Source organism: Eschrichtius robustus, chromosome 4, assembly GCF_028021215.1.
Source record: "Eschrichtius robustus isolate mEscRob2 chromosome 4, mEscRob2.pri, whole genome shotgun sequence".
NCBI classification, from domain to species: Eukaryota; Metazoa; Chordata; class Mammalia; order Artiodactyla; family Eschrichtiidae; genus Eschrichtius; species Eschrichtius robustus.
In genome coordinates, this window is record NC_090827.1 from 48,982,539 (window position 1) to 48,994,815 (window position 12,277).

The following is a 12,277-nucleotide window of genomic DNA, read 5'->3' on the forward strand; positions in this document are numbered from 1 at the left end:
GGTGCCTGGACAGGCCTAGGATATATAAACAGATAATAGGGTTAAGAGCAAGAAGAGAACAAGAAATAAACTGAAAGCATGTCAGTGACCTGAGGACTTCTTCACAGGTAGCCCTGTTACTGAGGAATGTCAGGTCCCTCAGAGTTTCAGCTAGAGCACTGGTTTGAATATGATACTAAAAATTTCCCCAAAGGTCAGTTAGAATCAATATTAAGCAGCTTCTCAAATTTTTAGTGTGGGGAGTGGTGAGATGTAGGAATGACTAAGAATCGGGAACTTACTGTTTCCCTTAAATTTGTTAGAAATTCTCACAATTCAACCACTGGTAACTTTTGTTTATCAACAAGAAAGGTTGAATAAAATTCATATTTCAAGTTAAAATCTAACTTCCAAAAGAATCTTTTGCTGGAACTATAAAAATGCACCTGAAGTCATAAGTTCAGTTTTTATCTCCTCTATATTTTCAGATCAGCAAAAATGCTCAAAACAAAGGTCTTAATGATTTGGGAAATGAGTAAAACACGAACACCAATCAAAACACAAGTCCATAAACCAGCATTCTCCAAACAAGTCCATACTCTTGGCGTAGGTGTGAAATTTTGCGTTTTTAGGTATAGAGCAAAAATAATTTCACACAGCTTTTCTGCTAAGAAAACAATCACTCAAGAGCATAAGAAAGGCTGATTACAGTCCAGAACAACAGGTCTCAACATGAAGGTCGTTTTGCCTGACTGGTCTGGTGGCCCTCGGTGGTCCATGGTTTGAGGCTGCTCACGACCCTGGAAAAGCAGAGTGGGCCAGGGGGGAAGGGCTGTGACTGAAGCAATGGGAGGGGGTCACCAGGATGGGCAGTGCAGACTCTCCCCCAGTGCTGAGACCTCCGACCTTCCACACTAGGTTTCCCATATTTTTACTTTTTCTAAAGATGCTGATATATGAAAAATGAACACGAGTTCATAGAAGAGATTCCCATGGACCATTTTAATTTTCATTACACCTGTACAATTTAATTCAATTATAATGAATATGACACAGCTCATTTCCAATCTGCAAGAGAAAGGAATGAAGCAGATCTTCTGCCCAGAAGCCCTGGTGAGTTTTCAGAGGATAAGGAGTGCTCCAGTCTCTTAAGCACAGTCACACCTTGGATCAGGATGTACCCTGAGGTTATGCAACTTTCTTCCCTTTCCCCTCTCTCTCCCTCAGCCCCTCTTTCTCCTCCCTGCTTCTTTACATGTACGTATGTACTTATGTATTTAATAACTCTTCTATTGCTCCTTATTTCTTCCTTTCCTTCTTTCTTGCCTGTATGCCACACAGCCCACTTATAAGCCCACTGCCTAGGACAGGGGAAAAAAGTTAAGATATTAACTTCTTCTATGGATGGGGGAAAAAAGTTAAGATATTAACTTCTTCTATTGTCACTGTTCTGGGAATACCTTCAGGCTCCTAGATTTATTTATATGCTCAAATTTGAACTTGAAAGTAATTTAGGAGTTTGGGTAGGCCTTCTGGACGCATAAAATGTTTGAATTGTAAAAATAAAGGAGGGAAGGACTGAAAAACAATAATTTATTATGGCAGAAAAAGAGAACTCTAGGTATCTTCCTATGTTGACTCCCTACCTCCCCACCTCCTGTTTGCTTAAGATATAAACAACAATCAGATATTTTCACTATGAAGAACAACTATTTTACTTTAGTATTATACTGGATTATTTATTTTAGAAAGTTTGTTGCAACTAGTTATCAATACCCCAAAGTTATGGAAATAGCTTGATTATATGAAGTTGGTCACTGCGATTTTATTTCTTTAAAATTATAAGGATGAAACATGTATATGAAATAATATTACTGAATTGCTTCAAAATAATATTGGAGAGGGTGCTTTCAAGATGGCAGAGGAGTAAGATGTGGACATCACCTTGCTCCCCACAAATACATCAAAACTACATCTACATGTGGAACAACTCCTACAGAACACCTACTGAACGCTGGCAGAAGGCCTCAGACTGGCCAAACGGGTCTTGGTACTCTGGCCCGGTGTCAGGCCTGAGCCTCTCAGGTGGGAGAGCCGAGTTCAGGACATTGGTCCGCCAGAGACCCCTCGGCCCCACATAATATCAAACGACGAGAGCTCTCCCAGAGATCTCCATCTCAACGCTAAGACCCAGCTCCACTCAACGACCACCAAGTTACAGTGCTGGACACCCTATGCCAAACAACTAGCAAGACAGGAACACAACCACACGCATTAGCAGAGAGGCTGCCTAAAATCACAAGGTCACAAACACCCCAAAACACACCATTGCATGCAGCCCTGCCCACCAGAAAGACAAGATCCAAACTCATCCACCAGAACACAGGCACCAGTCCCCTCCACCAGGAAGCCTACACAACCCACTGAAACAACCTTACCCACTGGGGGCAGACACCAAAAACGACAGGAACTACGACCCTGCAGCCAGCGAAAAGGAGACCCCAAACACAGTAAGTTAAGCAAGATGAGAAGACAGAGAAATACACAGCAGATGAAGGAGCAAGGTAAAAACCTACCAGACCAAATAATGAAGAGGAAATATGCAGTCTACCTGGAAAAGAATTCAGAGTAATGATAGTAAAGATGATCCAAAATCTTGCAAATAGAATGGAAAAATACAAGAAACGTTTAACAAGGACCTAGAAGAACTAAAGAGCAAACAAACAATGATGAACAACAAAATACATGAAATTAAAAATCCTCCAGAAGGCATCAATAGCAGAATAACTGAGGCAGAGGAAGGCATAAGTGACCTGGAAGATAAAATAGTGGAAATAACTACTGCAGAGCAGAATAAAGAAAAAAGAATGAAAAGAATTGAGGACAATCTCAGAGACCTCTGGGACAACATTAAATGCACCAACATTCGAATTATAGGGATCCCAGAAGAAGAAGAGAAAAAAAAAAGGGACTGAGAAAATATTTGAAGAGATTATAGTTGAAAACTTCCCTATTATGGGAAAGGAAATAGTCAATCAAGTCCAGGAAGCACAGAGAGTCCCATACAGAATAAATCCAAGGAGAAACACGCCAAGACACATAGTAATCAAACTGACAAAAATTAAAGACAAAGAAAAAATATTAAAAGCAGCAAGGGAAAAGCAACAATTAACATACAAGGGAATCCGCATAAGGTTAACAGCTGATCTTTCAGCAGAAACTCTGCAAGCCAGAAGGGAGTGGCAGGACATATTTAAAGTGATGAAAGGGAAAAACCTACAACCAACATTACTCTACCCAGCAAGGATCTCATTCAGATTTGATAGAGAAATTAAAACCTTTACAGAAAAGCAAAAGTTAAGAGAACTCAGCACCACCAAACGAGCTCTACAACAGATGCTAAAGGAACTTCTCTAAGTGGGAAACAGAAGAGAAGAAAAGGACCTACAAACACGAACCCAAAACAATTAAGAAAATAGTCATAGGAGCATACATATCAAAAATTACCTTAAACATGAATGGATTAAATGCTCCAACCAAAAGACACAGGCTTGCTGAATGGATACAAAAACAAGACCCATATATATGCTGTCTACAAGAGACCCACTTCAGACCTAGGGACACATACAGACTGAAAGTAAGGGGATAGAAAAAGATATTCCATGCAAATGGAAATCAAAAGAAAGCTGGAGTAGCAATTCTCTTATCAGACAAAATAGACTTTAAAATAAAGACTATTACAAGAGACAAAGAAGGACACTACATAATGATCAAGGGATCAATCCAAGAAGAAGATATAACAATTGTAAAAATTTATGCACCCCCCCCCCATAGGATAACCTCAATATATAAGGTAAATGCTAACAGCCATAAAAGGGGAAATTGACACTTACACAACAATAGTAGTGGACTTTAACAATCCACTTTCACCAATGGACAGATCATCCAAAATGAAAAAAAATAAGGAAACATAAGCTTTAAATGACACATTAAACAAGATGGACTTAAATGATATTTATAGGACATTCCATCCAAAAACAGCAGATTACACTTTCTTCTCAAGTGCTCATGGAACTTTCTCCAGGATAGATCATATCTTGGGCCACAAATCAAGCCTTGGTAAATTTAATATAACTGAAATCGTATCAAGTATCTTTTCCAACCACAATGCTCTGAGACTAGATATCAATTACAGGAAAAAATCTGTAAAAAAACAAACACATGGAGGCTAAACAATACACTACTAAATAACCAAGAGGTCACTGAAGAAATCAAAGAGGAAATCAAAAATACCTAGAAACAAATGAAAATGAAACACAAAACCTATGGGATACAGCAAAAGCACTTCTAAGAGGGAAGTTTATAGCAATACAATCCTACCTCAAGAAACAAGAAAAATCTCAAATAAATAATCTAAACTTACACCTAAAGGAACTAAAGAGAGAAGAACAAACAAAACCAAAGTTAGCAGAAGGAAAGAAATCATAAAGATCAGAGCAGAAATAAATGAAATAGAAACAAAGAAAACAATAGCAAAGATCAATAAAACTAAAAGCTGGTTCTTTGAGAACATAAACAAAATTGATAAACCTTTAGCCAGACTCATCAAGAAAAAAAGGGAGAAGACTCAAATCAATAGAATTAGAAATGAAAAAGGAGAAGTAACAACTGACACTACAGAAATACAAAGGACCATGAGAGATTACTACAAGCAACTATATGCCAATAAATTGGACAACCAGGAAGAAATGGACATTCTTAAAAAGCACAACCTTCCGAGACTGAACTAGGAAGAAATAGAAAATATAAACAGACCAATCACAAGCAATGAAATTGAAACTGTCATTAAAAATCTTCCAACAAACAAAAGTCCAGGACCAGATGGCTTCACAGGTGAATTCTATCAAACACTTAGAGAAGAGCTAACACCCATCCTTCTCAAACTCTTCCAAAATATAGCAGAGGGAGAAAACTCCCAAACTCATTCTAGGGGCCACCATCACCCTGATATGAAAACCAGACAAAGATGCCACAAAAAAAGAAAACTACAGGTCCAGATCACTGATGAACATAGATGCAAAAATCCTCAACAAAATACTAGCAAGCAGAGTCCAACAGCACATTAAAAGGATCATACACCATCATCAAGTGGGGTTTATCCCGGGAACGCAAGGTTTCTTCAGTATACGCAAATCAATCAATGTGATACACCATATTAACAAACTGAAGGAGAAAAACCATATGATCATGTCAAAAGATGCAGAAAAAGCTTTCGACAAATTTCAACACCCATTTACGATAAAAACCCTGCAGAAAGTAGGCATAGAGGGAACCTACCTCAACATAATAAAGGCCATATATGACAAACCCACAGCCAACATCGTTCTCAATGGTGAAAAATTGAAACCATTTCCACTAAGATCAGGAACAAGACAAGGTTGCCCACTCTCACCACTAATATTCAACATGGTTTTGGAAGTTTCAGCCACAGCAATCAGAGAAGAAAAAGAAATAAAAGGAATCCAAATTGGAAAAGAAGAAGTAAAATTGTCAGTTTGCAGATGACATGATACTATACATAGAGAATCCTAAAGAAGCTACCAGAAAACTACTAGAGCTAATCAATGAATTTGGTAGAGTAGCAAGATATAAAATTAATGCACAGAAATCTCTTGCATTCCTATACACTAATGATGAAAAATCTAAAAGAGAAATTAAGGAAACACTCCCATTTACCACTGGAACAAAAAGAATAAAATACGTAGGAATAAACCTACCTAAGGAGACAAAAGACCTGTATGCAGAAAACTATAAGACACTGATGAAAGGAATTAAAGATGATATAAACAGATGGAGAGATACACCATGTTCTTGGATTGGAAGAATCAACATTGTGAAAATGACTCTACTACCCAAAGCAATCTACAGATTCAATGCAATCCCTATCGAACTACCAAAGACATTTTTCACAGAACTAGAACAAAAAATTTTACAATTTGTATGGAAACACAAAAGACCCTGAATAGCCGAAGCCATCTTGAGAAAGAAAAATGGAGCTGGAGGAATCAGGCTCCCAGACTTCAGACTATACTACAAAGCTACAGTAATCAAGACAATATGGTACTGGCACAAAAACAGAAATATAGATCAATGGAACAGGATAGAAAGCCCAGAGATAAACCCATGCACATATGGTCACCTTATCTTTGATAAAGGAGGCAAGAATATACAATGGAGAAAAGATAGCCTCTTCAATAAGTGGTGTTGGGAAAACTGGAGAGCTACGTGTAAAAGAATGAAATTAGAACACTCCCTAACACCATACACAAAAATAAATTCAAAATGGATTAAAGACCTAAATGTAAGGCCAGACACTATAAAACTCTTAGAGGAAAACACAGGCAGAACACTCCATGACATAAATCACAGCAAGATCCTTTTTGATCCACCTCCTAGAGAAATGGAAATAAAACCAAAAATAAACAAATGGGAACTAATGAAACTTCAAAGCTTTTGCACAGCAAAGGAAACCATAAACAAGATGAAAAAAGAACCCTCAGAATGGGAGGAAATATTTGCAAACGAAGTGACTGACAAAGGATTAATCTCCAAAATATACAAGCAGCTCATACAGCTCAATATCAAAACAACAAACAACCCAATCAAAAAATGGGCAGAAGACCTAAATAGACATTTCCTCAAAGAAGATATACATATTGCCAACAAACACATGAAAGGATGCTCAACATCACTAATCATTAGATAAATGCAAATCAAAACTACAATGAGGTATTACTTCACACCGGTCAGAATGGCCATCATCAAAAAACCTACAAACAATAAATGCTGGAGAGGGTGTGGAGAAAAGGGAACCCTCCTGCCCTGTTGGTGGGAGTGTAAATTGATACAGCCATTATGGAGAATGGTATGGAGATTCCTCAAAAAAATAAAAATAGAACTACCATACGACCCAGCAATCCCACTACTGGGCATATACCCTGAGAAAACCATAATTCAAAAAGAGGCATGTACCACAATGTTCATTGCAGCTCTATTTACAACAGCCAGGACATGGAAACAACCTAAGTGTCCATCGACAGATGAATGGATAAAGAAGATGTGGCACATATATACAATGGAATATTACTCAGCTATAAAAAGAAATGAAATTGAGTTATTTGTAGTGAGGTGGATGGACCTAGAGACTGTCATACAGAGGAAGTAAGTCAGAAAGAGAAAAACAAATACCGTATGCTAACCCATATATATGGAATCTAAAAAAAAAAAAAAAAGGTTCTGAAGAACCTAGGGCAAGGACAGGAATAAAGACACAGACAAAGAGAATGGACTTGAGGACATAGGAATGGGGAAGGGTAAGCTGGGATGAAGTGAGAGAGTGGCATGGACATATATACACTACCAAATGTAAAATAGATAGCTAGTGGGAAGCAGCCGCCTAGCACAGGGAGATCAGCTCGGTGCTTTGTGTCCACCTAGAGGGGTAGGATAGGGAGGGTGTGAGGGAGACACAAGAGGGAGGAGATATGGGGGATTTATGTATATGTATAGCTGATTCACTTTGTTATAAGGCAGAAACTAACACACCATTGGAAAGCAATTATACTCCAGTAAAGATGTTTAAAATAATAATAATAATATTGCACAAGAGGATACCAAAATTCATGAAGCTGTAGATGTACGATTTGCATACTTTTTTATATGTTCATTAGACTTTATTAAAAAGTCTACATATAAAAAATAATAACAGAGGAGGAAAAGTTAAGAAGGGTGTAGTTAAAACAAGATTATCCATGAATTGGCAACTCATGGTGAGGTGGGTGGTGAGTACTATTCTATTTTTGTATGTGTTGCAACTTTTCATAATAAAAGATGCTATAAAATGTTACTTTAGAAACTTGAGCAACTTTAAGATTCAGATGCATGGTATAAAAGCAGTATATCTTTTAAATAAGACTTTGATTTAAGGTTTAGTGCATTAAAAATGAAAAATCAAATTTTCTTTGCAATTTTGTTGAAACTGACAAGTTTTTCACAAAAAATTCTTGTCATAATTATGAAGGAAGACTCTATAAACTACGATGTATAGGTGCTGTAACTCTGGTGGAAAATTGTTCACATTCTGTCATACACTACAATAAATTTATGATTGTAAATAAGAGAAAGGAATAATAAAATCTAAGTGTCTCCTAAAAACACAGTCAATGAGTTGGTTCTGATATGAGTGAAACTAACAGTTCTAGTGTATCATGGGAACTATGTATGGACATGTTTTGCATTAATTCTATTTTATTCATTCCCTCTCTATCTCTTAAGATTCAGTAATATTTATCAAGTACCGTGAGACAACCAGCAGCCCGAGAAAGATATATTAAATGCAAATTACATATTATATGCATTCCCCAACTTACAGAAGGGTTATGTTCTAAAAGTTTATCTGTAAATAAGCATTTTGGAACTCGTATCACATTTTCCCCCTGAAACAATTTTATAAAAGGTAGTTAGGTCAATCAGGCCACCCCACAGAAATCTATAAAGTTCAAACTCACTGGACCTATTATATTTTACTGCAGCACTGTGGGCTTTTTTTTTTTTTTTTTCCAACTAACCACCTTGTACGACTATTTCTTTGATAAATGCAATAGGCATTCTAGGAATACTTCTCCTGTCAGAGGCTCTGTGTATACATACACACACACCCCTTACCTGGGTCTATGTGCCAAAATGTTCCTTAGTTATCAGAGTATGCAGAGTGGAGCAGAGTTTAGATGAGGGGCTCTTGCATTTGAAGGCTGCAGGAAGTTGGGGTTCTAGAGCTTACTAAGGGGCAGTAGTCTTGGGAGGTTCTATGGTAACTGTTCCTACTGGGTGTCACAGATATAGGGCAGAGATGGGGGATTATAACTTCCACCAGGTTTATCTTCTAGAAAATCATTTTTTAAAAAATTAGACACTTCCTAATAATCACTTTTAATATGAATTTTTTAAATGTTTATAAACTCAGAGCAAAATAAATTATAGGTTACTTTTGTGTACTTTAGCTACATCCTAAGCTATAACAATAATCTCTTCTCCCAGACTGGACAGACACAGGCCTCCCTCCACCCACCACAGGGAGAGGATGCCAGCAGGAGGTCCTGGAAACGAGTGTTTAATCTAAGGAGAGGGCTGCCTCTATTTGGGATCAACTTTTCTACCCCACTCAAAGGCAACTAGATTTCTTTGCTTTGAATATTTTTATGCCACAGAATGTTTTCTTGGATACAAGAAAAAGGTGTAAAAAGCCACAGAGATAAAATGACTTAATTTCGTATGTAAACACTTTCTTATATGCTTATTAATTTGATAATTTGAAAGAAAAATACATAGGGATTCAATATTTACATAAAACTACCTATTCTTTTATTTAGGCCTAATACCACATACAGTTTCTTCTTTTTTCTTTTAAATTCAGAACTCCATGAACATGCTTCAATTATGCAGTGCTACCATACCATTATAAGATTGTAAATGCATTTTTATAAAGTCCAGGTCCAGAAATATGACACAACTTTCCAGATTCACTATAGAATCATATCAGAAATCAAGAGTTCCAGATTCTTCCCTGTCTCAAACTCAGCCGAGGTTTATTCCACTTGCCTGCATAGGTGTTGGCCTTGTTCAGGAGGTCCGTGCATGCGTGCATATCAGCGAAAGCCCGGATTCCTAAGCAGTTGACAGGGTGAAGCTGAGATTCCAAAAATTCACAGCAAGTCTTCTTCACATCCTGTAACTGTAACAGACCAGCTGCTGGGAGAAGTACCTATAACACACAAGTAAGCATGGTTAGGCAACTGGCTAGAAAAAGTTTCACTGTTCACTGTGTCTATAGAGGGCTTAGGGGTCCAGCCACAGCTCAAGATCTGCATCCAGACCCCAGCATCCCATACAAGAGTAATGTAACAATTATTTGCAAAAAGGGTGATGCCTCCTTCCATTCCCCATAATTTCTATGGAATCTTTCAAAGATCTCTTCTTGGTCACAAGAATATAAGAGATATCAGATCATATTAGATTAATGATTCTTTTCATAAGCAGAAACAAAATGTTCCTTTGAATTTTAAAAACATAAATTATTAGGCTATTAGGGGTGCTATGGTTCTGTGAAAATGGTTTTCTTCCCTTAGTTCAAGTAGTCATGAGCTTCAGTGATTTGTGGGGAAGGGGTGAGCACAGAGTAATATATGCCACAACAAAGCCTCATTCTGTTTTTCCACTGTCTCTGAGTAACACCACAAACTACTTTCCTTAGGGGGACAGAACAATTTAAAACTCAACAGTCTAACTACAATCAAACAGTTTCTCTTAAATGTAATATATGTGCTAAAAAAACCCATAAAGAGTAATTGCCTAATAATAACTTTTTAATTTGTATTTTTATTTCAATAACTCCAAGAGATTTTGTATTAATTAGGTTATTCTTTGGGATTTAACCAGTATCTTTACTAGAAATACTACATCCAACACTACAACTCCTTTTCAAATAGGTCAGTAATGGAAACATTCTTCCTTGTAAGTGAATTAGTATGATGCTATGTAAAGGATCATATTTGAAAATCGAATTGGAAAACTTCATAAAAAATTTCAAAAAAAAGTGAATTAGTATGATGCTATGTAAAGGACCATATTTGAAAATCAAATTGGAAAACTTCTTAAAAAAACTTCATAAAACTTCATAAAAAAGAAGTTTCAAGTCCTTCTATAAAAGCCAAAGGAAAAAAAAAAAACTATCAGAATAGTCAATTTAAGAAAAGGTCACATTGGCATATTAGCGTAAAAAATAAATAAGATCTAAGTTCCTTCAGGAACTGACTTTCATATATGCCAAGCTGCAGCCCAAAGAGAAAAAGAGAAAAGAGATAGTAGTTTTGAATATCCTTTACAATTTTCCTAAATGTATGTAGTAAGTCCCAAATGCGGAAGAGAAAGAGTACATTCGTATCTTTCTGTAACACAAACTACTCTATTTTCTTAAAGGAACCACAGCAGCTTTAACTCTCAGATCTAAAGGCTGTGGGCCCGCATGTACACAATCAAATGGTTATGAAGCAAGGACTAAGAGGACAACTCTTTGTGTTTTACTCCAACTCCACCAACTAATATTAGTTTTCTCTGAAAACAAGGAAACAGTGTCTGGTGATAATGTCTTTTCCTTCTAAATTTAAGAAAAATAAAGTGTAAATAATTCTGTTTATAGCCGAATCTTTTGTATAATATATATAGTGTGTTTCATTATGTTATGGGAATGAATCTCCATGGAAGGCTTTAGTTGCTGACAATTTGCAAGTTGGAGTTTTTCTACACTGGTATAATTGTGCTCTGAAGTAACATAAAGTACATTCCAAGATGCTTAACTGTGCAGCCATTTAATTCAGCAAATACATATAGTTAAGTGGTCTTCAGCGTAAGATTCAATCTCTGTGAAATTTGCACAAATATCAATAGTAATGATCACCCACCTAATCAGCATTTTCCCAGAGACGACAAAGTATAATACAGTAGTACTCAAATTCCTTCGTAATACAGAAAGACAGGGATCCTTGAGGGGGAAAGCAGCCAAGCAGAAGCAGGTTCACTCACGCATTGTTGGTGGGTGTGTACACTGGTTCAACCTCCATGAAGAGCAATTTGTCTACTTAATCAAAATTACAAATGCACATATCCTCCAACCCAGCAATTTAACCTACAGATACACTAACATATGCACAAAAGCTCACACACACAAGACATTCATTAGAGCATTATTGTGGGTAATAGCAGAAGTTAGAAAAAAGCCTAAATGTCCACCGTAAGGAGACTGGTTAAACACTGGTGATCATCCATTCGATGGAACACTGCAACCACTCAAAAGAATGAGGAAACTATATGAATGGGAAAATTTCCAAGATATATTCTTAAGGGAAAAAAATCAGCAATTGGTTCATACTTTGCTGACATACACATACACACCCATATTTATATATACATCCATCTAAAAAAGCAGCTATAGCAGACTTTAAAAAATTTATTTTGCTTCCTTGACTTCACCTTCATCACTACCAAGTCTAGACCTACCCTATCAGGAGACTGAAACTCATAAAACTGTGGAATCCCAGATCTGGAAAGGATATGGCAAGTCATGTAGGCCAGAGATATAAAAGTTATTTTAATTGTAGGCCACATGGCTAGAGATTCACATATAATTTTTTATTGATGGCAATGATGCGTCAAGTGGTTCCATGCCTGGCAAACATATATTAAG

The 12,277-nt window shown here is 36.8% G+C and overlaps 1 protein-coding gene across 1 annotated transcript in view; it reads right to left on the bottom strand.

The window, feature by feature from the left end:
• KLHL2 (kelch like family member 2) overlaps positions 1–12,277 on the bottom strand; it is a 127,748-nt gene that overhangs the window by 46,632 nt on the left and 68,839 nt on the right. The window contains exon 5 of the mRNA XM_068542663.1: positions 9,637–9,799. Coding sequence (XP_068398764.1) covers positions 9,637–9,799 — 163 coding nt within the window. The remainder of the gene's footprint in view (positions 1–9,636; positions 9,800–12,277) is intronic.